At 44.3% G+C, this 27,482-nt stretch overlaps 1 protein-coding gene and 1 long non-coding RNA gene across 2 annotated transcripts; both read right to left on the bottom strand.

Annotated features, from left to right (window-relative positions):
- Positions 1–4,950: 4,950 nt before the first annotated feature.
- Positions 4,951–15,753, bottom strand: LOC126989603 (transcription initiation factor IIB-like). The gene is made up of 7 exons (XM_050848215.1): positions 15,702–15,753; positions 11,379–11,489; positions 9,896–10,073; positions 8,992–9,105; positions 8,663–8,764; positions 7,392–7,646; positions 4,951–6,863 (listed from the first exon to the last, which is right to left on the bottom strand). Exons 1-7 carry the CDS (start codon positions 15,710–15,712, stop codon positions 6,702–6,704), a joined length of 933 nt encoding a protein of 310 aa, XP_050704172.1. The 5' UTR covers positions 15,713–15,753; the 3' UTR covers positions 4,951–6,701.
- Positions 15,754–18,654: 2,901 nt separating this feature from the next.
- On the bottom strand, positions 18,655–26,057 carry LOC126989604 (uncharacterized). The gene is made up of 4 exons (XR_007743508.1): positions 25,835–26,057; positions 23,467–23,567; positions 19,460–19,613; positions 18,655–19,004 (listed from the first exon to the last, which is right to left on the bottom strand). It is a non-coding gene; the product is annotated as an uncharacterized LOC126989604 (long non-coding RNA).
- Between the last annotated feature and the right edge of the window lie 1,425 nt (positions 26,058–27,482).

Raw genomic sequence — 27,482 nt, forward strand, 5'->3', positions numbered from 1 at the left:
GTGGATAGGGGAAGGGTTGGTACGGGACTGGTGGATAGGGAAGGATTGGTAATGGACTGGTGGATAGGGGAAGGTTGGTAATGGGACTGGTGGATAGGGAAGAGTTGGTAATGGGACTGGTGGATAGGGAAGGTTGGTACGGGACTGGTGGATAGGGAAGGATTGGTAATGGACTGGTGGATAGGGAAGGGTTGGTAATGGGACTGGTGGATAGGGGAAGAGTTGGTAATGGACTGGTGGATAGGGAAGGCTGGTAATGGACTGGTGGATAGGGAAGGATTGGTAATGGGACTGGTGGATAGGGAAGGGTTGGTAATGGGACCGGTGGATAGGGAAGAGTTGGTAATGGGACTGGTGGATAGGGAAGGTTGGTAATGGACTGGTGGATAGGGAAGGCTGGTAATGGGACTGGTGGATAGGGAAGGATTGGTAACGGGACTGGTGGATAGGGAAGGTTGGTAATGGACTGGTGGATAGGGAAGGTTGGTAATGGGACTGGTGGATAGGGAAGGATTGGTAATGGGACTGGTGGATAGGGAAGGTTGGTAATGGGACTGGTGGATAGGGAAGGATTGGTAATGGGACTGGTGGATAGGGAAGGGCTGGTAATGGGACTGGTGGATAGGGAAGGATTGGTAATGGACTGGTGGATAGCGGAAGGATTGGTAATGGACTGGTGGATAGGGGAAGGCTGGTAATGGGACTGGTGGATAGGGAAGGATTGGTAATGGGACTGGTGGATAGGGAAGGATTGGTAATGGGACCGGTGGATAGGGAAGGATTGGTAATGGGACTGGTGGATAGGGAAGGGTTGGTAATGGGACTGGTGGATAGGGAAGGATTGGTAATGGGACTGGTGGATAGGGAAGGGTTGGTAATGGACTGGTGGATAGCGGAAGGATTGGTAATGGGACTGGTGGATAGGGAAGGATTGGTAATGGGACTGGTGGATAGGGGAAGGATTGGTAATGGGACTGGTGGATAGGGAAGGTTGGTAATGGGACTGGTGGATAGGGAAGGGTTGGTAATGGGACCGGTGGATAGCGGAAGGATTGGTAATGGGACTGGTGGATAGGGGAAGGTTGGTAATGGGACTGGTGGATAGGGAAGGATTGGTAATGGACTTGTGGATAGGGAAGGGTTGGTAATGGGACTGGTGGATAGCGGAAGGATTGGTAATGGACTGGTGGATAGGGAAGGGTTGGTAATGGACTGGTGGATAGGGAAGGATTGGTAATGGACTGGTGGATAGGGAAGGGTTGGTAATGGGACTGGTGGATAGGGAAGAGTTGGTAATGGACTGGTGGATAGGGAAGGGTTGGTAATGGGACCGGTGGATAGGGGAAGGATTGGTAATGGGACTGGTGGATAGGGAAGGCTGGTAATGGGACCGGTGGATAGGGAAGAGTTGGTAATGGGACTGGTGGATAGGGAATGGTTGGTAATGGGACTGGTGGATAGGGAAGGATTGGTAATGGACTGGTGGATAGGGAAGGGTTGGTAATGGGACTGGTGGATAGGGAAGAGTTGGTAATGGGACTGGTGGATAGGGAAGGCTGGTAATGGGACTGGTGGATAGGGAAGGTTGGTAATGGGACTGGTGGATAGCGAAGGATTGGTAATGGGACTGGTGGATAGGGAAGGGTTGGTAATGGGACTGGTGGATAGGGAAGGGTTGGTAATGGGACTGGTGGATAGGGGAAGGATTGGTAATGGGACTGGTGGATAGGGGAAAGGTTGGTAATGGGACTGGTGGATAGCGGAAGGATTGGTAATGGGACTGGTGGATAGGGGAAGGATTGGTAAAGGGACTGGTGGATAGGGGAAGGGTTGGTAATGGACTGGTGGATAGGGAAGGGTTGGTAATGGGACTGGTGGAAAGGGAAGGACTGGTAATGGGACTGGTGAATAGAGGAAGGATTGGTAATGGGACTGGTGGATAGGGGAAGGGTTGGTAATGGGACTGGTGGATAGGGGAAGGGTTGGTAATGGGACTGGTGGATAGGGGAAGGGTTTATAATGGGACTGGTGGATAGGGGAAGGATTGGTAACGGGACTGGTGGATAGGGGAAGGGTTGGTAATGGGACTGGTGGATAGGGAAGGTTGGTAATGGACTGGTGGTTAGGGAAGGGTTGGTAATGGGACTGGTGGATAGGGAAGGATTGGTAATGGGACTGGTGGATAGGGGAAGGATTGGTAATGGGACTGGTGGATAGTGGAAGTGTTGGTAATGAGAGTGGTGGAGAGGGGAAGGGTTGGTAATGGGACTGGTGGATAGGGGAAGGATTTGTAATGGGACTGGTGGATAGGGGAAGGGTTGGTAATGGGACTGGTGGATAGGGGAAGAGTTGGTAATGGGACTGGTGGATAGCGGAAGGGTTGGTAATGGGACTGGTGGATAGGGGAAGGATTGGTAATGGGACTGGTGGATAGGGGAAGGGTTGGTAATGGGACTGGTGGATAGCGGAAGGATTGGTAATGGGACTGGTGGATAGCGGAAGGATTGGTAATGGGACTGGTGGATAGGGGAAGGCATGGTAATGGGACTGGTGGATAGGGGAAGGATTGGTAATGGGACTGGTGGATAGGGGAAGGGTTGGTAATGGGACTGGTGGATAGCGGAAGGATTGGTAATGGGACTGGTGGATAGGGGAAGGGTTGGTAATGGGACTCGTGGATAGGGGAAGGATTGGTAATGGGACTGGTGGATAGGGGAAGGGTTGGTAATGGGACTGGTGGATAGCGGACGAGTTGGTAATGGGACTGGTGGATAAGGGAAGGGTTGGTAAGTGGACTGGTGGATAGGGGAAGGATTGGTAATGGACTGGTGGATAGGGAAGGGTTGGTAATGGGAGTGGTGGATAGGGAAGAGTTGGTAATGGACTGGTGGATAGGGAAGGGTTGGTAATGGGACTGGTGGATAGGGGAAGGATTGGTAATGGGACTGGTGGATAGGGAAGGGTTGGTAATGGACTGGTGGATAGGGAAGAGTTGGTAATGGACTGGTGGATAGGGAAGGGTTGGTAATGGGACTGGTGGATAGGGAAGGTTGGTAATGGGACTGGTGGATAGCGGAAGGATTGGTAATGGGACTGGTGGATAGGGGAAGGCTTGGTAATGGGACTGGTGGATAGAGGAAGGATTGGTAATGGGACTGGTGGATAGAAGAAGGGTTGGTAATGGGACTGGTGGATAGGGGAAGGATTGGTAATGGGACTGGTGGATAGGGGAAGGGTTGGTAATGGGACTGGTGGATAGGGAAGGATTGGCAATGGTGGATAGCGGAAGGATTGGTAATGGACTGGTGGATAGAGGAAGGGTTGGTAATGGGACTGGTGGATAGCGGAAGGATTGGTAATGGGACTGGTGGATAGGGGAAGGATTGGTAATGGGACTGGTGGATAGGGAAGGATTGGTAATGGGACTGGTGGATAGGGAAGGGTTGGTAATGGGACTGGTGGATAGGGAAGGATTGGTAATGGGACTGGTGGATAGGGAAGGGTTGGTAATGGGACTGGTGGATAGCGAAGGATTGGTAATGGGACTGGTGGATAGGGAAAGGATTGGTAATGAGACTGGTGGATAGGGGAAGGATTGGTAATGGGACTGGTGGATAGGGGAAGGGTTGGTAATCGGACTGGTGGATAGGGGAAGGGTTGGTAATGGGACTGGTGGATAGCGGAAGGATTGGTAATGGGACTGGTGGATAGGGGAAGGCTTGGTAATGGGACTGGTGGATAGGGGAAGGCTTGGTAATGGGACTGGTGGATAGGAAGGTTGGTAATGGGACTGGTGGATAGCGAAGGATTGGTAATGGGACTGGTGGATAGCGGGAGAATTGGTAATGGGACTGGTGGATAGGGGAAGGATTGGTAATGGGACTGGTGGATAGGGGAAGGGTTGGTAATGGGACTGGTGGATAGGGGAAGAGTTGGTAATGGGACTGGTGGATAGGGGAAGGATTGGTAATGGGACTGGTGGATAGGGGAAGGATTGGTAATGGGACTGGTGGATAGGGGAAGGGTTGGTAATGGGACTGGTGGATAGGGGAAGAGTTGGTAATGGGACTGGTGGATAGGGGAATGGTTGGTAATGGGACTGGTGGATAGGGGAAGGATTGGTAATGGGACTGGTGGATAGGGGAAGGGTTGGTAATGGGACTGGTGGATAGGGGAAGAGTTGGTAATGTAAGTAAAGCCACAAATTTGGCCCATCGTGGCAACCGGGTTAAGGAATGGACCTAGAAATTCTACAAAAGAATGGTGCTTCAATAGACACTGATTAAACAGCCCAGGCATGAATGCGTCTTTTTGAAGAGAACATACGTGGCAAATATCATGCAGCACAAACATGTATGTAATTTCTTAAAAAAAAGGTTATCTGGATCGGTCCACCCACCAAAAATATTACCTATATATGTAGCAGACTCCTACTTTCACAATTGGTCTGGCAAGTAAATAACAGCAACAAACAAACCAATGCATGAACTCACACTACACCACCATTCTTTAAACTCCATCCACTGTTTACGGATGCTCAGACCAGCCACTGACCACAATTGTTTCCTAATGAAACACTGTTACAAAAATGTTTCCTAACGAGGCACCCCTAAAGTTAAATCTTCAACTGGAACTTTTAAAAAAAATTCCACTTCTGATTATGCAATAGTTTTTGGGAAGAGCAGCAATGGACAAATTTTTTAAAACAATTCATTCTCCAAAAAACTATAAAAAAAAGTTTTAAATGACTCCAAAACTTTAACATTGCACATTGTCACACAGCTACACCTTTTACCCCTCTTGCCTCCAAGGTCTCACTTACCAGACGTTTCAAGAAGGAAGTGAGCACATTGCCAGGGCACACAGTGCTTATCTTACAGGGCAACACTGCATGTCAAAACATACTTCCTTGGAAAGTCCAGTTTCTTACAGGGAACAGAGAAGGCAATGTCCGATTTCAGCTTTTTTTATTCCTTTATATGCTTCATCGACAAGGAATACAAATAAGCATCTAAAAGAGGAATCCATTAATGCAACTGATGAATGTACCATTATGTGAATTGATTGTGTCCTCAGTAGCACTACCAAGCCTTATTATTTAGTTTGAAGGTCACTCCTGAAACGCTGGAGGTCACAAACGCTTACACACACACACACTACCTTGCAGGCTACTCTTCGCTAATGAACTGAACCTCGGCGCTGGAGCAAACTAACGAATGTGCAAACTACAATTTTTCACTTAATCTCTTAATTTAACCTTTCAACAATATATCTACTCCATTCCAGAAACTTAAGGTGATAGGAACTCTAGTCTATGCAATGTACTATAAACCTCATGTTCAGAAGCTTGAAATTAAGTAAAGGAGTGTCAAGTCGAAGAAAAGGATGACAACCTGATGAAAAACTTGTGCAAAGTGAAATCAAAGGTCAGAACAAGAATATGAAAGAAAAACATGGAAAATAGCAGAGTGAAGAAGAGGGAATGTGTTCACAAGTCAGAGTATGTAATAGCGAGATGAATCATATGCAGGGTACAATGACTGTGCCTAGACAGAGTTTTTGTTGTCAATGCAATTACTTTGAAAGAGGATCACCCTAAGGAGTGGGTATCTGAGATCGATTCATTGACTGATTGGGGTATGTCTTCATGACGCCACAACTTCAGCGGTCATGTGGCGCCGGGTATTTGAGAAATGGATAGAAAAGCATAAAGGTAAACCATGAGGAACCTGCTATCAACCAGAATGCAAATAAAGGACTTGTTAGCTCCATCAAGGTGAGCTGTTTCTTTGCATTATCAAACAAGCAGTCAAAAGCCAATTCATAGCAATATTAACTAATGACTGAACTAATATAATTGTGATACTATTCATGTTGCCTTCAATACAAACAATCTATCACTCCCTCATTGGAAAGACATTTAGCATGAATCAGTACAATCTAAAATAAAATATCAGCAATACATATCTCATCCGTATAAATAAGAATCAAACTGATAAAATGAGTTTTCCTACGGTGAATGCTACAAATATTCATAGGATTCCTACCATGAGTGCTACAAATATTCATAGGATTCCTATCATGAGTGCTACAAATATTCATAGCAGAGCAAAGCATCTATGAGTTTCATAAATAATGTATATCCTCATGCATCTGCAGCATCACCTTTACAAATAGTTTACAAAACAATCTTAGCAGTTAATGTCACCTTACCTATATTTCACGTACAAATAACCACCACAAGTGGATGGAAGAGATGGAGGAACATGGATATATACTTAGAACGAAATGTATAAAAAAATATAGTTACAGGCACACCTCCTTCAACTACCTTCTGGACCACAAACATCAAAGCACTTTGTGTCACGGTGAAGCAGCCCCGCTGAAGAGCGCCTCAAGGGAGGCCTCCGTGCAAGGTGTCACGCTCAAAAGATGTATGTGGTCTAATTATTGTCTTTAAAACAAGTACACAAGATACTCTCACTGCCGCAAGTAGCTAAAGAATACAAAATCTAAACAAAAATGCACCACTTAAAACCAATAAAACTGCACACACACAATATTACTGCTTTAAAAATATTGGTCATATGAACATGAAAAATCAAGGCTTCCTTTAGAGTGTCTAAGGTGCACTTAGTTCCTCTCTGGCAGAGGTGTAGGCTACAGTGGGTAACCATCTCCTGTATGCAATGTGAGGGCTCCTATAAGGGTGGAAGCAGCTCGATGGGAGTGGAGAACTTGAAGTCCTCCGGGAACAGTTCTTTGGCATGAGGGTACATGAGCTTGTAGGACTGCCTGATGGTCACGTCGGCCACACCCGCTATGTCTCCAATGTCCTTCTGGGTCCTCTTGTCATCAGATGCCTGGCACAACACAATCATTAGTTACACCACAGGAATGCAGACAAATATGGATACTCCTGAATAGTTTACCTTCCTGTGTAAAATAACGTTTGCTTTTTCATCAATTTCTCAATCCAAAAATAGGAAGCATCTGACAGCACAGCCTTAGGTTTTAAGTGTATGATTGTAGAAGTGCCTTTAGCGTTAACCTTTCCATCCAGTAACACCAAAGTTACTATAAAAGCAAAGGTGAACAGATAAAATGTATATGAAAACTTCAAGGTAATATAAAGAAAAAGAATATGACAGGGCAAAATAGGGGGAGTAAGTATTTTGGCAACCTTTCTTGACAAATGTTACTAATTCATGGCCTGATGCTACTGCTAAGATAAAGTGTCTGAAATAACAGTGTAAAGATAAGAAAAGGAAATGAATATGGGAGAATACCTGATGCCAATATGAAATTAAATAATTTAACAGAAATCTCATTACTGATATTGATAAACATTCTTCCTACACCTGCACCAACCTTGTGACAACGTGACCCACCTGTGAAGCCATGTAGATAGCAGCAGCAGCCACAGAGATGGGCGACCTGCCCGGCACGATGTCCAGATCAACAGCCTTGCGTGCGATGTGGGTGGCAGCCTTCTGGGCAAAGGTGGGCAGGCCGAGGTTTGAGCAGAAGCGGGACATGAAGTCACCGGTGGTGATAAGGTCCACCTGCGTCTCCAGTGCCTTGAGGATTAGCTTGAAGCAGCGGCCAATCTCCTTCTTGCTGATCTTGCTCACAGCACAGATCTCCTGCAGCATTCAGAAGAGTGTCATGAGTGTATGAAAGTGACAAACAGAGAGCAGGGGAATGTGTCAGTTGAATGTACTACCAATTCACGATAATATTATTTGATGGGGAATGGGTCCGAGAACTTGAAAAGAAAGTGTTTAACAGTGACCATACCAAGGAGTTGATCTGAGTTTGAATACTCATCACAGCAGTGTGCCATTCACCCCCTCTCATATCAGAGGAACCCAAGTATGCACAGAGAAGGGCACCACCAACCAGGCCTTAGTCTTACATCTCCCAGGTGCGTGCACAAGTACAAGCTGACTAAACGCTTAAGTAACATGTCAGCACTATAACTATTACTAGCCAGAGAGTACCATGAGAACCAGTAAATGAAAAGAGTTTAACCCCTTCACTACGGCCGGGCCAAAACAGCGCCCCACGCCGTATCCGAGATCACCACGCGCGCCAAATTTCAAACGTCGCTACTGAATATAACAAGTTTTCAGCCATAAACTCAACATAATCATCATGTATTATATATGAAAACATGCAGAATTAAACGGTGCACATAAAGAAACTTAAATTAATTGATAATGTTGAGATGGATGCATAAATATAGAGGTAAAATAACTCATATATAGGCTAAAGCGAGCCAGGACGCAGTATGCACATCCTCAGATATGGTACGGGGCACGCAAGGACGCAGTATACGCGTCCTCGTGTTGAAGGGGTTAACAGGCCATCTTGTCTACAAAAATGGTATAACGATAATGACGATGATGATAAACTAGCACACACATGGGCATTGATAAAAAAGGTGTAGGAGACATAAAAGTGGGATGAGGGAACAGAAAACATGGATAAGAGTTGAGAGCTAAGAATGGAGAAGAATTAGTGCAATTCCTCCAAGGGTCAACACCAAAAGCTTGAGCACAATGCAGCCTAAATAACAATACACAGGTAAGGCACACTACTATATGAATAAGGTAGGAAGCCCCTTCAGACCACCACTGCAGATATCTGATGGCATTACCTTGAATGTTCTGGGGACACCCTCTTGTCGGCAGGCAATGTAGAGGGAGGCAGAGGCAATCGCGTCATTGCTGCGGCCCTTCAGGTTCTTGCCATCATGAACCTGTGGGTAAAAATGTCATTGTAGGAAGTGCCAGTAATGGAAAGACAGTATGTAAACAGTTTGAGAAGAAAATATTCAGATGCCTCTCCTTGAATTTTTCATATGGTCAAAATCATTGATTGACATTTTTTCTCATGGTCAGAATTATGGGTGGCAGCATGTGGAAGGTGTGAGATCCTACCCAAGCATTCCTTCTCCAGGGCTCCCCACACTCTTCCTTCCCTCACCTGTTTGAACAGCACGTTGGCACGGTCTATGATGGTCTTGGGAAGGTTGATCTTGTCGGCCATGTTGCTGATTTCCCGGAAGGCATTGATCAGGGCACGGTCTGAACTGCTCATCTATGAGAAATGGAAAGAGCAATGGAAAATCATGTACATATGTATTTTCCAACAATACCTTTCTTTCTATATTCTATAAATATTTTCATACTGACTGCTCTTCTGAACTTGCTAACTGCATGCCTCCCCCCCTCCCGCAGCCCCGCTGCACACGACTTTCTACTCGTGCTCATCCCTATAGCTACTGTCGAAACCCCTTATGCAAGAGTAAACCAGCATCTCCATTCTTTCATCCCTTACACTGGTAAACTAGACCTCTTTCAAGAAGAGTGTATCAAGACACCTCTCCATCCAAAACTGACCTCTCTTTTGGCTATTCTTTACTGTTATCTGTTATGGGAGCAGCGAGAAGCGGGCTTTTTTTCTTACTCTTTTTGTTGCCCTTGAGCAGTCTCCTTTGTTGTAAAAAAAAAAAAAAAAGGAAAACAAAGACTGAGAACATCTTTGGTCTAAAACTGCAAAAGGGAAAAAGATTTAAAGCAAACTTTTGGCATTTTGTAACTGGAGCAAAGGGTAGTAAAATGCTATCCAGGGCGAGTGACATCCTGGATACTAGTTTACCTTCACCAAGTTTTCCCTGGTACCCATATGTCAACCACTCCGAAATGGAGGACTAACAACTGGGTGAGGTGCATGCCGACTGCCCAGCCAAGATTCAAACCCGGGCCCCTGATTCATAGCTAGGAACGCTAACCAGTGCATCTGCATTAACTTGAGACCTATGCTCATGGTACAGCATTAAGAGATAAATTATGAAGCCTTTTCTTAACACTGTAAAGTGGGAACTCACTGATCTACGATTTTGGTATTTGGAATTTCCAAAGCTGTCCCCGCCTGAGCCCGGCCCGATGATGGTGGAGAGGTCGGAGCCGTTGAGCAGTGGGTTCTCCGGCCCACCAACACGGGACGGGTCATTGTTCGCCTTCTCATTGCTGAAGGTCCTCCACTCGGACCCAACATCTATCACCCTGCAAAGAAACAAAAGCATTTCAGTTTTAATACTCTTTTCAAAAGGCTCCAAACATGCTTGTTGTGCAAGTCTTGTTCTATCAGTGGCTGCTCCATTCTGTTCAGGCTCAGGACTCATAAATCATTCAGAAATATTCAGTCATAAGTATTCATTGCTATACCTCTTCTAGTTCTAAACCTAACCCCAACATTTTTTTTCCTATCTTGAGGATGCTTAACCCCCACCAGTTTCTTGTCCCTAACCTTGTTGCACTCCAAAATCTTTAACTAGCTTTTTCCAATACCTTGTCCACAGGGAAACATTTGGGGCCCCTGCACACCTTACAAAACCTTGCTTAGTAAGCAAATTTCTTTCCTTAGAAATTCATATGAAGGCACCTTTTATATATCACTAGATTCACAAGGAATTTATCAATAAGGTGATTTTATAAAAACTCCATTATGAAAAAAATGTCGCGTATTTTTCACATTGGAAGTAATCCAATAGTAAAAAGAAAAAAAGGTTCTCAATATTGTGGCTCAAATGAACATTTTACACGCCACACCTGCACAACACAGAATGTGCACTTCCTTAACATGTGGCACATTTAATGGGTAAATTTATTAATCCTAAAGGGCCAGTGATGGATTTTTGTGGTCTGCCTTTTCTGCCATAATGTTGAAGTTTGCGTAGTGATTTTTATGTCAGTGTAACTCCTAGGCTGCCACACAACTCTTCCGTGCCATTCTCAGTGTTTCCATGGCCGTTACAATAGCAGGAGGAGAGTTTTTTGGATCTTCCTTGTCTGATTCTGCGCCCGAGTATCCACAGCCAGTGACCTTGACATATTAATCAATATCTAGTTTGGCAATATGGTAAATGAAAAAAGCTGTCAATGATATATTTTGTTACTCCTACAAATGCACCGTCTCTCGGTACATTCCCCATTGATTTAATTCCAACAGGGGGCATCACTGCGTCAGCATCAAAACTTCTCTCCCTTGCAATCCTTACTCTATAATTCTCGGTTATAACCTGAATCAGACACAAGAACCACAATTGCCCTTTTAGGAAATGTAGGCAAACTGGAGGAGCAGGAGGAGGGGGATGAGCAGTCTTACTTGTCTTCTATGACAAAAAGGTTTGCACAAAGTAATAACTGGTGGTGGTTTATAAAAAAAAATTTGCTGAAGGCTCAAGTTTACACAGAGATCACTCACACTTCCCCCCCAGAAGCAGGGGCAAAGAAAAGGAAGACGACCTGCACCCTCACCTGCTCCCCCCCGGCCCTCATTCACTTGTGCCCCCAGCAGCCCACACTCACCTGTCTCCCACCACAAGGCCACACTCTGAGCAGATTTGGTCTCCAGCACGGTAGTCCTCGATGAGATGAGACTCAGGGTGCTGGGGACAGCAGACCTCTGCAAAACGGCTTCTGAAACACCACAGAGTATGAGCTCATTCCTGCAGGGGTGGTTTCTAAAACACAAACTAAACCAGTCATGGGGTGAATGCAAAACATGTATTGATCTTTTAAACTGAATGAATATTTGATGACAATTAAATGACCTATTAATTTGTAACAATGCAATTTAGGAAACTACCAATTTCCACAGGGAATAATTAGCAGATTAGTCAAAACCACATCAAAACTTAACAGAAATAGTTTCATAAGTCATTCTGAGATGGGTGAAGTTATAGATATTTACTGGATAATGATGGGTTAAGCTTTGTTTTAGGTTCCTCTAAGCTTTCAATGGGAGATAATTTACCCAAAAGTTTAAAAGTAGAAGTTTAATCAGTACACATTAGAACACTTTGAGTGGACTCATTCTGAAATAAATGTAGAAAATATACATCGGATAAACATCCTATTCTCTCCGGTCGCTTGCCACTCCCACTAATTTCCTGCCTGCAGCTGACATCTTCTTAGCCCCTTGCTTCAAGTCAGTAGATTACTCTTTATTTCAGCAGTGATAGGTTACTACTACTGATGGCAGTAATAGGTTACTATTCATTAGGTTTATGTGGGCTCCTGTCAGACATGGAAAGTCTAGTGGCTAGGCACGCTTTGGTGATGGCCTTGTTATGCGATCTTGAACCGCGTGTAGTGCTAGATACTTACCTTGAGTCCTCCCTTACTCTAAAAAAAAAAAAAAAAAAAAAAAAAAAAACATGTTTAAGGAACTCTGGTATCATATAATTTCTTCTCGAAAAATTGTGGAAAATTACCTACTTTCAAAGACTTCAGGGGCTGTACTAAAAGGAAACTCAGATTTAAGTATATAAAAAAAAAGACACTGGAAAATATTAATATTATTATTGGAGGGTCACAGACTAGTCAGCCAATCTTAACCAAGCTGTATCTTGATTTTTATGAGCGGAGGAAATAATGGAAAATTATGGGAGGCACAGAATGGCAGCCACACACATCAACTCCTCCCAGTGTTCAGTTCCACTCATAAATTTAAGTATATTGTAGCCATAGGCAGTAAATGAGCTGGATGTAAGGTAGTAGAAATGTTGGGGATGTCAGGCACTCTATGGGGAATATGTAAATTAGTGTAGCGTTGACAGCACTGGTAATAATGGTGCAACGTGGAGCATGTCACACATATCTATTGCAAACTATTTATCTATTTATATCTCAGATGCCCTTGTGGGAGCTTCCCTCCAGGGGATGGCCGTGGCAGAAGTGTCTCCATCTCTCCCTGTTCTGGCACTTCCTCTTAGCACACTCAATCCTGTTACTTCCAACTCTCTCGCTCTAATACTCACTCAAACTATTGATCTACTTCACAGGTGGTCTTCCCCTGACACCCCCTCCCTCAATCCTTCCCTCATACACCCTCTTCACGAATTCATTCTCCCCCATTCTCATCACGTGTCCAAACCATCTCGGTACACCATGCTTCACTTACTCCACCACTCCACAATCCACTCCTTTCACTGTCACGTCCATACCAAACCTCTCATATTTTAATACTTTCTCCATCCCATCCTGGGACACACTTAACAAAACTAAAACTAACCTAACAATATTTAACCTAACCTGACCCTACTGCTACCAAACTACAGGTAACTCTCGATTTACCCGAGTTTGGTTTACGCGTTTTTTAACCCGTAAGCTGCGGGACTGAGATTCTGAGTGCGTCGCCTAGTGCGGCTATATCAGCGAGAGATTGACCTTCAATAAATGATATCTAAGTTACATAAACGTGTCATAAATATTACAATACACATATCTGTAGCTCGAAATGTGTTGTATCCTGCATATTTCTTAGATTTTTCTATCACAAAAATGTTTTTCTGGCAGTATCTGAAGCCGCGGCGGAAACTTTTTGGCGCCTGTTTGAAAAGCCCGCTTCCAGAAGGCTTACAGCAGCTTACCGCTCAGCCGCCCAGAAGGCGTACAGCAGTTTGCGGGTTAAATAACACGGGGTCCAAAATCCAAATAAATGTTTAATTTACACGTTTTTTCACTTATACGCGATATTTTATGGAGAGGCCACCAGATGTCTCAAGCAACTGGACTCACACGGCTCTGCGGCCACACAGCTGAGCTCGGTTCTTCCCGCGTGCCACTTGAACAACAATACAGTACCCACACTGCCACGCTACTAAACATTATAGGGGTGGGCAGGTACCGGTATCAGCTATACGGTACGGTACCGGTACCAATACTAGCCAGTCGCTCATGGTGTCCCTTATTTCTTCCTCACACGAGTGAGGCTGAGACTGAGTGCCTAAGTGGATATCTCGGTGATATGGATATTCTCTCTTTCTCTCTCTCTCTCCACTGAATGAAGTGAATATATATTTTTCAATAGAAATTTACCTCTTGTTTGATTTACATTGTTTTTGATTTACGCAACCTCTTCAAGGACACAATACTCGCGTAAATCGAGAGTTACCTGTACCATGTGCAAAGCTGCTCTAATGAAATTTTTCATCAATATATTGAAATTCTTCAATTTACACAAGTTAGTAGTTACAGTACTGCATTCCGAGAAATATAATGCAACACAACGTCAGTATCGACCTCGTGAGAAATGACAATCTTTATTTCCATATTAGCCCTAAGTGAGTGGTGTAACATAGAAGTGTAAGGAAAGTCAGGTATATTTCACTATTGAACTGAATCATAGTGAGGGTTGAATAGTGTGTGCATAAGTGACTCGGATGAAAGTAGTAAAGGTGTTGGGAAAGTCAGGAATATTTCTTTGTTGAGCTAGATCACAGTGAGCAGTTATTGTGCCAGATGTAAAGTAGTAGAAGTGTAGGGAGAATCAGGTCTACTTCTCTGTTGAACTGGATCAGTGTGCGGTAAGTGAATTGGATGTGAAGTACTAATGGGGTAGGGAAAGCCAAGTCTATTCCTCAACTGAACTGATTCATAGTGAGAGGATATTATATGGAGCAGGATGTAGGAAATGTGTTTTCCCCCCCCCAAGGTCGCTACTTGCTGGGGCCTCACAGCACCCAGGCCAGCTGCAGGGGCTTTGCTCTGAAGGGGTTGGCTGACCTGAGGCATATACTTTAGACACAGTATGGTAAAGAAAAGAATTATTATCGGTCAACTTTTGGTAAACACCATTTTACTTAAAAAAACTTAATCCACAATTTCTGGACAAAATATGATACCTTTTACTACTATGGAAATAGATTTTTTTCTGGAAATCACTAAATGATTGACTTTTCAATGCCTGAGGTGCACACGCCGCCACCCTTCTCCCACTCGTTACCACCGGCCAGTGTAGTGGACCACCCCTGCCACAGCCCATCCCGTCCCACGCTACATGTTTCTGCCGGCCCACACCGCACGCCGAATAAATTTAAACTAACCTAACCTAACAACCTACTTAACGAGGGGACTTCACCCCCCTAGACCCCTTTACTAGGAGGGCTTCACCCCACAACCTGCCTAGTAGAAGGGGTTCGCCCCCCTAAACCCCTGCACTCTTGCATTCAGGGATCAAAAATGAATCCATATTGTATTAACATTCCAAGAGGTGGCTGCCCTCTTTTCAAAATTTATTACTGGAAATGAACACCAAACTTTGCCCGCAGTGTCTTTAGCACAGCACCCAGGGCAGCCCCCCCCCCCCCCCCACGGCGGGCCGCGGCCTTGGGAGGGAAAAACGTCCTCCTTCCATCCCTCTCCAGAACCGAACGATTAAGAGCCAGATCTCCCCCTCCTTGCATCTCCACTGCTCCACACCCGACGCACCTCACCCCGCCGCCCAGCACCCAGGCCCCGCCGTGCCCTGCCCGCCACACACACACATTTACGAGGAGAATAAAGGTGCACGCCGCTGGCCCTGAGGCTCGTGTGTGTGGCTTCCCCGTCACTTCCTCAAGCAACACAGCCACGTCCCACCCTCACAAACACCAAGGAACCAAATAAAAAGTCAAAATGGTGCAAAATCTGCGACGATTCCCCAGAAAATGCCAAATTGAGGGCACACAGCCACCCCGACCAGGCGATCTGACGCTAATTACAGGTAAACCACGGCCCGGAGCAAGTATCTTTTGCACCTGGATAGGGGTACAGGTCCTTATGCTTCCTGCTGGTACCTTAATTAGCACCTGGGGGTCAAGGGACAGGTGTGAGGGACGTAAATAAGAGGAGAGGTAAGCCACCCACCTGCCGGCCATGTTTGTTTACGAGGTGACTGACTGTCTTTTGTTTCCTTCCTTTCGTTTTCTTTTTTTGTTTCTTTGTGTTGAGTGTTGCTCGTGGTTGGCTTACCTTTTCCGTTTGTTTTAGGGGGGAAGAACGTTTTACAATGACATAGATAGATGGATGCATAGATATATAATTATACCTATTGAGTGCGGCCGTGTGTGTGTGTGAGTTTAAGATGATGCAAAAAAAAATATGAGTAAGCGGGAAACCACACGAACCACTACCTCAACATTTCCTATATAGTGTGCACATTTAATTAATGGTAATGTATGGTATAGGTGATGTATGTATTGGTAGTGTATGACGGAAAATCAGCTTGGCCCGTATTATCAGGCGCATTCGACATTCTCAACACCCTTCCAAAGGCCACGAAGATCTGTCGGGTTCTCTCATGAGTGTTTCCACGTCCATGGTCCTGAGGCCTTGGCAAGCCATCACTAGGCTCACAAAACTACCCATGGAAATACTAACAACCTCTATGAAAGCTTACTAAATGAGTATTTCAACACCACCATGGCCTGATCACGCGTTGGACTTTCAATCACCATCAAGAACCCTTCCGATTAGAGAAAAGAACCTCACACACCACACCCCCCAATCCCCCTTGCTCAAGAGGGGACCGTAACCACTCCTACTCAGCGGAAAAACCCCGGCCTGAGATGAGCTCGAACCCGTCTGCCACATCGTAAAACTTGGCAGCGACTGAACTATCGGAGTGTGCGTGAGTGTGTGTGTGTGTGTGTGTGTGTTTAAGCTCCAAAAGTGTTTGAAATGGGTCCAAGTTATCGTCAGTCTACCCAGTGAAAGGCAAAGCATAATATATGGCATGGGCTACACACACACACACACACACACACACACACACACACACACACGCTCTCCTAGACCTATTTCTCAACCAGTTTTATGCCTGCAACGGGATAAAAAAAAAAAAAACTGCTCTCACCTTTCCTTTGTGGTCTTCACACACACACACACACACACACACACACACACAGTAAAAAAAAGTTACGAGCATACTGAAATCTGCAACATCATGGCCGGACGCCGCTTTGAACAATACAACACACACAAAGAGAACGATAATATCTCTACTTGTTGCGTTGGCCTGAATCAAACCTGTCAGCACACACACACACACACACACACACACACACACACACACACACAGAGCTCTGTAAGTCGGCGCAATACAGCCGCGAGGAAAAGGGTAAAAAAGGCTGATGGAAAAAAATAATGTGAAAAACTAATCCACAAAGAGAAAGTCTGAGAATGACACAAAAAAGGGGGTACCGGGTATTAAAAAAAAAAAGTACTATCCACAGTGTTAAAGAAAGGAACGAAAGAAGAGGAAACTGATTAACTGTGACTGTGTTAGAGGCACGTGGGGAAAAAAAAGTGAAAGGTCTGCTCAACTCTCACTAAAATGTTGCACAAATAAAAGGATGAGAGTAGAAAGTTTACCAGTGGCCATAAGAGGGAGACAGGCGTGGTGACGATTTTTTATGGTAATGTATCTCTGAAAACCTCGAAAATTGTAATATCACGCATCTGATAAGGTGATGAGCGACAAAATACATAGTTGGCGATTGTGGTCGGACAGGTATCTGATAAGGGAGATAACACTCAGGAAATTTGGGACTGAATAACAAATAAAGATAAGTAGAACAAATAAAATAGATAACGAGTGAAAACGATAATATTTCAAAACACACAAGTTAAAATAAAACGGTATGAATATTTTTTTTTTTTTTACGTCTACGCCTATAGCGCCGGTAGGCTTGATTGAGGGGTCTAGATGGTGTTCGGCCCCAGCCCGTCATGGCGCAGGCAAGTGTTTATAGTGGCGCCATCTTTTCTTGGATTATACTATGTTCAAAATTTGGCATTATCAACATACAAAAATTGGCAATCACTGTGTACTGTGAACCTCTTAATGCACTTGGTAAGGCAAGAACTTATTGTACCAAAGTAACGGAGTGTACGTAACTATATATGTCGCGTAATATGACTGAATAAAAATACGAGTACATAGACGACGTTCAGTTATCTTGACGTCTTTTGTATTGATGGCGGTGAGGGTCAAGTTTGTACCAAGATCGTTTTTTTTTATAATGCACAATGATTAGAAGTATTATGTGGCAGAGGAAAGCAGACATATGACATTGCCTTTACGCATATATCTGTCTGTTTATCTATCTATCTATCTATATCTATCTATCCATCCATCTCTCCATTCATCTCTCCATTCATCTCTCCATTCATTTCTCCATTCATCTCTCCATCCATCTCTCCATTCTCTCCATTCATCTCTCCATTCATCTCTCCATCCATCTCTCCATTCATCTCTCCATCCATCCATCCATCTATCTATCTATCTATCTATCTATCGAGAGAGAGAGATACTAGTCTCCAAAAAAGAAGAAAAAAAAGATCGAGCACCAATACGGGTCGATTACATAGAATTTAAGCAAAATCTTTAAACTTATTATTGTGTTGGTTAGGTGGGTAAAATGGGTAGACTATATATATTTTTTTCTTTCTGGCCGTACAGAGTTTATCTAGCGATTCGTGTAGTGCGATATATGAAGAACGTTGAGGAGGAAAACAATGCGTGAATGTGACGTGACCAGTACGCGTTGGAATGGTGAACGGAAGCAGCGATTCCTGTAACATCACCAAGACAACGTGAATGAGGAAATAACTGGTGCTCGCTGGAATGTCTTGGCTTCTCAATGAATGTTTAATTTCGTGTTATGACTTTGCACAACATGAAACAATCGAAGAAAGTGGGGTCTCGACACACACACACACACACACACACACACACACACACACACACACACTTAACTGCTTAACAATACTCTCTTTTGAAGTGAACAATGAAAGATAAGCAACAAAAAAGTGTGAATTACTCTTTTCGAAGTCAAACATTTTATTTATCAAGTTATTAGATGTGTCAGTGAACTGGATAGTGAGTTCCATATGCACAGTTATTTGTATTCACAGTTAATTATACTTAGAGCGTAAGTTAACTAAAGTCAGAGAGAGAGAGAGAGAGAGAGAGAGAGAGAGAGAGAGAGAGAGAGAGAGAGAGAGAGAGAGAGAGAGAGAGAATTCTGTGGCACTAGTAGGCCCATTCCGGCACGGGCCTGTTGAAGAGGTGCAGGATGGGGCCGAATCCGATGTAGTTGCCGAGCAGGACGTAGGCGTAGTACACGTAACCCTCGTTGCCCACCACTAGTGCCATGTCCTCCTCGCCTGAAGCACATGAGCATTAGGATTACTATTACTACTACTACTACTACTACTATTACTACAACTACTACTATTACTATTATTATTATCATTTGAAGAAGTAGTAGTAGTAGTAGTAGTAGTAGTAGTAGAAGCGCCACAATATATTATACAAGGTTCTAAAAAATATACTATAATAAAGTTGTCCCCGCTTTAACTACTTTACCTATAATCTTTTCACACGATATTTTTAGTTGTCATACTCTAGAAAAAAATATCGTTCCTCATTTTTTTTTTCAGTGAACCTGCAGTCATGTGATAGTGAAGTTGATAAAAAAGTGAAACATTTTTGAGCGTCTCTCTCTCTCTCTCTCTCTCTCTTTCTGTCTTTCTCCGTCCGTCTTTCTCCGTCCGTCTTTCTCCGTCTTTCTCTGTCTTTTTCTGTCTTTTCTCTCTCTCTCTCTCTCTCTCTCACCCACCGAAGAAGTAGACGGAGATGACCCTGAGCGTGGCCGCGATGAGGGTGAGGAGGACCATCTTGAGGGCGGGGGCGAAGAAGGTGATGAAGATGACGGACAGGAGCTGGTAGATGAGGCTGCCCCACGCGACCTCCCTGGCCCGCCCCACCACCTCCTGGAGAGAGAGAGAGAGAGAGAGAGAGAGAGAGAGAGAGAGAGAGAGAGAGAGAGAGAGAGAGAGAGAGAATCAATAATATAAAAGAAGTGGGTACGTTTCTATTTTTGCATTCCATATGACAATTGCAATCAATCCACATTTTGTATTATAATCGCGTGGAAACATAAATACGTATTAACGAAAAAAAAAAAAAAAAAGGCAGTGAGGATACGTGGCCAACGTTTTAGAGCGGATGCCGTTATGATAGACGCCATTTCGTATGCGCACAGAGTCAACTTGGGCAGCGTATGGCGGCGTAACGTGGGCAGCGAACACCAGTGAACACGTGCAGGCCTTTAATATAGTACGTTCACGGGGAACTTGGCCGCGCGTTCCTGCACGTTATTGCCCATTTATTTACTATTCATTAGGATACAAAATTGTGATGCTTTCAAGATCAACAAAATGTATCTTATTTTCATCATATAAGAGACGAAACATAGGTTGGCATTGCAAGACGCTTCTGCCTCTCATGGCAAATATTTTCAAAGGCCAAAATGCAGATCAGTCGGGTTCTGATCCGTATTTTCTTAGGTTCATGATACAGAAGGAGGGACTAACAACGTTTGGAGCGTGGGACAAGAGGCTGCCGTCTCCACCGTGAAAAAAAGCTAAACTACTTTGGTAATTCATCTTTATCTTTTGTCTTTTCATCTCTTAGACAGAATACTTTGTGATATCCCCTCGTGGCATTATCTCGATTTCACGCACATAGAGACGGTAATCATTCGCTTCTTTTCATTATACCTTTTCTTTGATTTCTCGGAACATCGTATACTTGTACTTCAACCGCGATTCGTTTTTCTTTTTCGCGTTATTATTTCACAGTCAGCCTCGTGCAGCGATGCTCAACATTCACCTTTCTTAATATGAGTTTTTCTCCGACTTTTTACAGCTTGATGATCTTCCGCCGAGCGTCACCAGCATGGAGGCAGATGATTGGTCAGCCTTTGCTCTTTGTAGTTTTTCTTATAGCAGCCAATGGGCGACTACCGAATATTACGACAGATGTGGCTCTAGCAAATGTCGCTCCGTGTGAATAGTTACGAGGGAACTTTCTTTTAGGAGAAGGTGGAGACGATTTATATCGACGCATTTTAACTTTTTCTTCTGTGGCCACACGACAGCCGGCTAAATGATTATGTAAAGACTTGGTGAGGTAAAGTTGGCGGCACACTGAAAATCTTAAAGCTGTGTGGGGCCTCCGTAGTCGTCTCCGTCACATGGGCCCTTGAGCCTGTGTCTTGAAACAGCAGGGAGACCGGGACACAGGGCCAGCGTGACATCATCATTGGCACAGTTCACCTTCCCCAGGTTTCCCCAGCTACCCATTTATCGACCAGTCCGAAAGGTAGCATGAACCTGGCTGAGATAAATGAGGATAACGAGCCTACACTGAAACTTTAAATTTCTCCTTTCTTTTACTCCACGTTCATTATGTACAACAAACACAATCGCTCTTGCACATTTGTATTTTCACGACCCACACTCACTTTTTTTGTTTCACCCCCTTGTATATTCCTGAGTAATCATCCTTATATCTACCCACGATCCCCTGCAAAGACACGCTCTCACCCAAGCCCACACCAATACAGCCACACACACACACACACACACACACACACACACCAATGGACACATTCACACACCCGTGCCCACCCTCCAGCACGCTCCATGCACACTCAAGCACACAAAAAACTCGTGCACATACGCAGGAGGGGCTATGGAGGTAATAGGTCCCAATTTAAAATTACGAAGTAATCACCGACTTGACACAAAGTTATAGCAGCGATCCTCCATGATTTAGCGAAGATATTAGCTCTCCAAATTATTATTCAGTGTCGATGTGTTGCAGCCATAGGGTAAGACAGGAGCTCAAGTAACTTGATTGCCTTAAGATCGGAATTTTTGTATTGCACAGGTATTGGCAACGCCAAATACTCACTTTGAGCGAATCTATAACATCGTGGACCAATCCGATCCAATGCAAAACTTCTTGACGCGACCGCCGGTGTTCTGTATCATGCTATCGAGGTATGTGAACTTTCCCAAGATCTCAACGTCCTCGACACACGCATGAACAGCCTTTACCTTTTCATAAAGTAATCCTCCAGACACCCGTACCTTAGTCTTGGCCCAGGAGATCCAAGTTCTAATGACTCGGTCTTTTAGTGCAGTGACTCGAAACCATTAAAAAAAATCTCCTGCGACTAGGACACCAAAACCAATGTCAGTGGGTCTTGATAATGCCAACAGATGCTCCACAGTCAGTGTGGCACACAGCGCTGCCTAATACTCAATCCACACAAATGTTAAAAGTGATAGGGCAAGGATCCAATCTTACCTCACACCCATCTGTTCCCACAGGGAGAGAGCGGGTACATGGAGGCGAGGATCACGGTAAGTTGAAGGACGTGTTAATTTTAAAGCAGTCAGTTGCTTGTTACTTGCTCTCGTGCCTACAACTTTGAGTCTTCAGAATTTTCCAGCAAGGCCCAATTCACACTAGGGTCACGCTCACGTAACATATTATTACATGTATTTCAATAGGAACATCCACACTGGCAGGAACTGACAAGTCACGGTCCGGTCACTGTCCAGTCGCTTTCCATTCAAAAGATATCTTGACCGGACCGGGAGCGGAGCGTGACCGGAGCAAACCTGCCAGTGTGGACGCCACCAATTAACGGTCTCACTCCGGTCTTGTTTCGGTCCTCACAGCAAAGTGCTGCATCTTTCAGCGTTGGATAGTATCTTTTTTCAAAAGTACCTGTGTTCATTCTAATGTAACTAACATATACTTTCATAATCAATCAAATGATAAAACAGCTATTATATGGAATTCCCCTTCATTCTCCCTATCTTACAAGCTCGAATGAAGCCACACTCTCTTACTTTTTCGACTTCATAATTTTCTTTTTCTTCCTCATTGAATGCATTAGTGATCATCGCCTACTCTGTGAAAACTCTCACATCCTCCATCAACGATGACTCATCCTGCTGAGGGAGTGGGGGTGACATGGGCCACCGACCGGAGCGAGCGCGTCCCTCGACCGGGTGTGTGTGTGTGTGTGTGTGTGTGTGTGTGTGTGAGAAAAGACCGGACCGTGACCGGAGCGAGAGCGTCCCTTGACTCGGGCGTGACCTGCCCCGTAGTGTGAATTGGGTGGGAGACCTGAGGATGTAGTTTTCCTATTTTCCGTGGAATAATTACTGCTTCCAGGACAGAGATCCTCTTGTGTGCGCCCATCCCATTACGTAGGTCTTCGTAATGGAGGCACACATTCCACGTAGCTCCTCTGCTACTCATGCTGAAATACCTTGGTTCACTCACACCCGTTCTCTTGCTGCCAAAATTAGAGGCAGCCCTCTAAAGGTACCTGATCCTTCGAAATCCTGATAATCATGTTCTATACAATTCTGCCCGGAATTGCGCCGAATCTATTCTTCGATTCACACAAAAAAATATTTCATTAATAGGAACTACAGCCTTTATGCAAGAGTTAATCAACAACTTCATTCTTTTATCCCATCAGCTGGTAAACTCTGGAACAGCCTTCATTTGTCCGTATTTCCTCCTGTATACCTATAATTTGACCTCTTTCAAGAGAGGAGTGTCAAAACACCTTTTCTCCCGAAACTGACCTATCTTTTGGCCTTTTATTCTATTTATTTTTTTATTCTAGCAGCGCCTAGCGGGCTTTTTTGTAGATTTTTTGTTTTATTGCCCTTGAACTGTCTCCCTTACTGTTAGAAAAAAAAAGCCCACTCCTTGGCCCCCTCCCCCCCTCCTCCTCCCAGGAACACTCACCAGCAAGCGGGCCCACGTGGGGTCTTGGGAGAGGAAGGCGAGGGCCCTGCCGAGGAGGGAGGTCTGTGCCTCCGCCGCCACCTCACCTTCGTTCACTCACTCTGAAGGCGAAAGTGTTATCAAATTTAGTCAAATAGGACTAGTTTCGTAAAGTTAAGTATATGAAATAGTGAAAGCTTAACTTCTGAAATAAAATGTGAATGAATGAATGAATGAATGAATGGTTGATTAGATGTAAGAATTAAGCCCTGGAATGGTAAATTAATAAATTGTAAAAACAAGCCTATAACAAAAATATAGATTGAAGAGTTAAATGAAATAAAATTACAAACCATTGAAAACAAGACTAGACATGCAAGGTGTATTGTTAATAGATGGATGAATACGTAAACGAATTGTTGCGAATTAAAGTATATAGGGCTACGGTGTACCTGCGCTTAGAAAAGACAGGTTAATAAGGAAATATTTAACCTTAAGCAAGTAAGGAAAAACGTGAAAAAAATAAAAAAGTTGGGCTGTCCTCGCATACCGCTGAACCCGATTCGGCAAAGTAAAAATTAATATATGAATAACTATACGTACATTCGAAAGATATTGAGGTTCCACAGATTCATGAGCACATTCATCACACAGAAGTCCCAAAGTAAACCAAAATAAATAAAAGATTGTTCTCCTTACAAACATTTTCTTGCGATCTCTGTCTGACATGTGAACAAATCATAAAACATTGTATCTATTTCATAAAGACGTTCGACAGTTATTCATGAGCATTTAGGTAAAAATTATGCATACCGAGTTGTAGGTTATGTGCACTTCGACGGGAATGTATTTAACAGAGAACAAACAAACGGTTTCTTCAGGACCTGCTTCAGAATGGCCTCTGGATTGTTCCTGAACCAGCTTTGTTCAGGATATATAGAAAATGATCAGGAGTTTGACTTAATAGAACAATTTAAAAGTTACAGACGGCACAAAAATTTACAGCCACACACGACTGGCATGCACGTGCGTAAGCCACGTCAGGCGTTGCGGCAAGAGGTAAGAGTATAAAGTGAGGTAACCTGCACTGCTTCTTACTTCATCCATTGGCCTGGGTGATGCGGGCTAATGCTAAAAAAAGAAAAAAGATGGCTTGGAGATAAGAACCACAAAAGGAATTGGGGATAATATTTACGAAACCCTAGCCACCTCCGGCAAAGTTAATACTTACATCATGGATTTCTTTTTGTTCCCTGAATGCAGTGCAGCAACAAGTGACTTCCGGAAAGGAGAAAGAATCCAATTGTGTCCATTTATTGTTGAAAATAGGGAATAATAAAAATATTCTGATCTTACAGCCCTCGGCGGCTACATAAAGTCTCAAGACGTAGTTACTAGGCTGTTTTGCGATTACTTATCCTTAGAATTAAGCCTTCTCTCTCACCTCCGGCTCAAGGGCCAATGAGACGGAGATGCGCACCGAGGCCACGCGCAACTATGGCGTGTGCCCCTATATTCTTACCTTACCTCTCGCCTCCCTCCACAGACCGACCACTCTAAGCAAATGGTTCCACTTGTTTCATTGTTTTTCTCGACTGCACGAAGCTGCCTGCAACTCGCACATTTGATCGGTGCATAACTCACTAACCCGCGTGCGGGCAGTTATTCAGCTGGGTTCTCGCATTATGTTCAAAATGTTCGTGATGATCTATAATGCATTTAAACTAGCAACTGGGCAAAGGCTATTTAGAAGTTACCTGTCTTTGTAGTTGGCAAACTTTTTTTTATATGCACTTTTAGCATATTGACATAGGCAGAAAATTTTCCTCCCACTAATGAGAATTTTGTGTTCCTTCTGCAGCTGCTCTTTTGGGCTAGTTTTACTTCATAACAATGTAAATTGACATTTCCTTACGTCTTCCCATCAAGATTTCGAAAGAGACCCTCCGTGTCGGATTCGAAGTTCGCAGGTCTCGAGCTGTTTGAATAAATCTCTCCTAGAACTGATCTTGTCGAGTCCCGTCACCGGCGACACACTCGTCGGCAACACACTGGAAAACAAGCTGCTGCTCCTCCCCCTCGTGGCGGACACTAAAACGACCATGACTTTAAAACCTAAATCACGCGGGAATATTTACCCGAAATACACCGTGTCCACAATATACACAACACACGGCTCTTTATTCATGATTCAGACCCTTCGTTTTGAGAAGAAAAAAAGTGCCTTTAGGTATACTGTGTATGGAAAAAAAAGGAAACGTATATAATTGAAATTGATGAGTGATTAACGTCCCAATATATATTGCTTTCACTCGTGTACAGACGCTTAACTAAAAGATGAGGAAATGACGGCAACTTTTTACAACACAAACTCTGCACGCACACTTACTCTTTCAGGCTGGGAAGCACGGGCGCAACACTTCCTTATCAACGAGCACTGCGCGGCCGCGCCAGGCCAAGGCACATGACGGAGACGCGGGGCGCTCACACTCGAGGAACCATTATCAAGATTTTCAAAGATGGTCACGGCAGAGGGCGGTCACTCCTTACCATTTCCGAGCCTTCTCCTTCAGCCCGCCCCCGCAGGACTCCCTCCTCCCGCCGGCCTGCCTCTCGGGCTCCGGGGTCTGAGTGGCTTCACAAGCACGAGTGAAACAGACGAGCCCGCCTGCCGCTGCTTCGAAGATCGTTTTGCTTAACCGGCTGCCTAATAGTTTAGGGGCTGCAATTACACTCTTTTTCGAGCACCAAAAGCAGCTCAGGGTAAGGGATGCCTAAAAGGTGTGTGTGGTTGTTTCCTGACCGATGACAAATACAACGCAAAAACGTGAAGGATGAAGGACAGCAAAGAAAGGGTTCATGGCTTCAGACACCTCGAAACCCCTCACTCGAGACATTTAAGTAAAGAAGGTGAAAGGGAAACAAATTGGTAATACATTAATACAAAAAACACCTTCATAAATATTATATGGTTTATTTGAAATATATATTAACACGAATTAGTCGTAGCCGCGGGACCGGCGCTCCTGCAGGCCACTCAACACTGCTCCGCCCCGCCGAGTGTTGGCCTCGCTCGGTGAAGTGACGAGACACCAGCGAGGCGGTTTAGAGAAAATAAAGAAAAAGAAGCACAAACCTGTTTCCAATACCTCATTAAGATGTATGTACCTTTTCCATTGAATAATAGTCAAACCACCGCTTTATTTGTCTACCGCTTGATATCATTGGTCTAGAGAGGTAAGCATCGATCATTGAACATTTACAGTACAGGGCCCCCATGCTCGTTTTCTGTGGTGATGGAACGAGGAATAACTTACATAATCTTTTAATTCAGTTTTCCACGCCTTCTGGATCAGTGGCAAATAAATTTCAAAGTATAATCCCGAGGATGTAAGAAAGGAACCGAGGAGATTATTGTTCATAGTCACTGAGTGTATCGGCATGTAGGAAAACACTGAGTTCGGATTCTTTGGCCATGCTCGAAGCATCTATAGCTGTGTTACATTTTATGTTGTTATATGTGACATCATAAAATTAAGTTGGGAGCATATACGGTAAGCTGCGCATGGCGTTATGTGCTCATTTCCATCCCATTGGCCTTGAGCCCGTGGTGGGAAGGAGCCCATGACCCCGGGACGCAGGTGTGGCACCATAGCAAACATTCATAAGAATTTCAGTCATTAAACTAATCTTTTAATCATAAAATTGTTCTCGACTGTTTCCTAGTCATCATTAAGTTTATACATAGTAATCAGTTTGCAGCTGCTAGCTGGTGACCGCGGTGACTGTGTGTGTGTGTGTGTGTGTGTGTGTGTGTGTGTGTGTTATGAAGGTATCGACCTACCTGTTGCATAATAATAATAATAATGATAAATAGATAAAAAATAATGTCGGTTGTCCCTGCTTGGTGGGGTGTGTGCTGAGCAGTGATGAGTGGCCGCCGCCTTGGCAGTCCCCTGCCGCGCCACGGGCTAAGATTTGGCATGCAAGGAAAGGTTCAGCTGCCCAGTGCTTTTTTGTTGAGGGCGCCCGCTGCG

This window comes from Eriocheir sinensis, unplaced genomic scaffold, assembly GCF_024679095.1.
Source record: "Eriocheir sinensis breed Jianghai 21 unplaced genomic scaffold, ASM2467909v1 Scaffold1231, whole genome shotgun sequence".
Lineage (NCBI taxonomy): Eukaryota > Metazoa > Arthropoda > Malacostraca > Decapoda > Varunidae > Eriocheir > Eriocheir sinensis.

Bases quoted from the DNA above. Each gene is read 5' to 3' on its own strand.
- LOC126989603 (XM_050848215.1), bottom strand. The intron at 10,074-11,378 runs GTGAGTGTGGGC...GTTTCTTTGCAG, and splicing joins GGCCTTGTGGTGGGAGACAG to GGTGATAGATGTTGGGTCCG. The intron at 8,765-8,991 runs GTGAGGGAAGGA...TTTTACCCACAG, and splicing joins CCAACGTGCTGTTCAAACAG to GTTCATGATGGCAAGAACCT.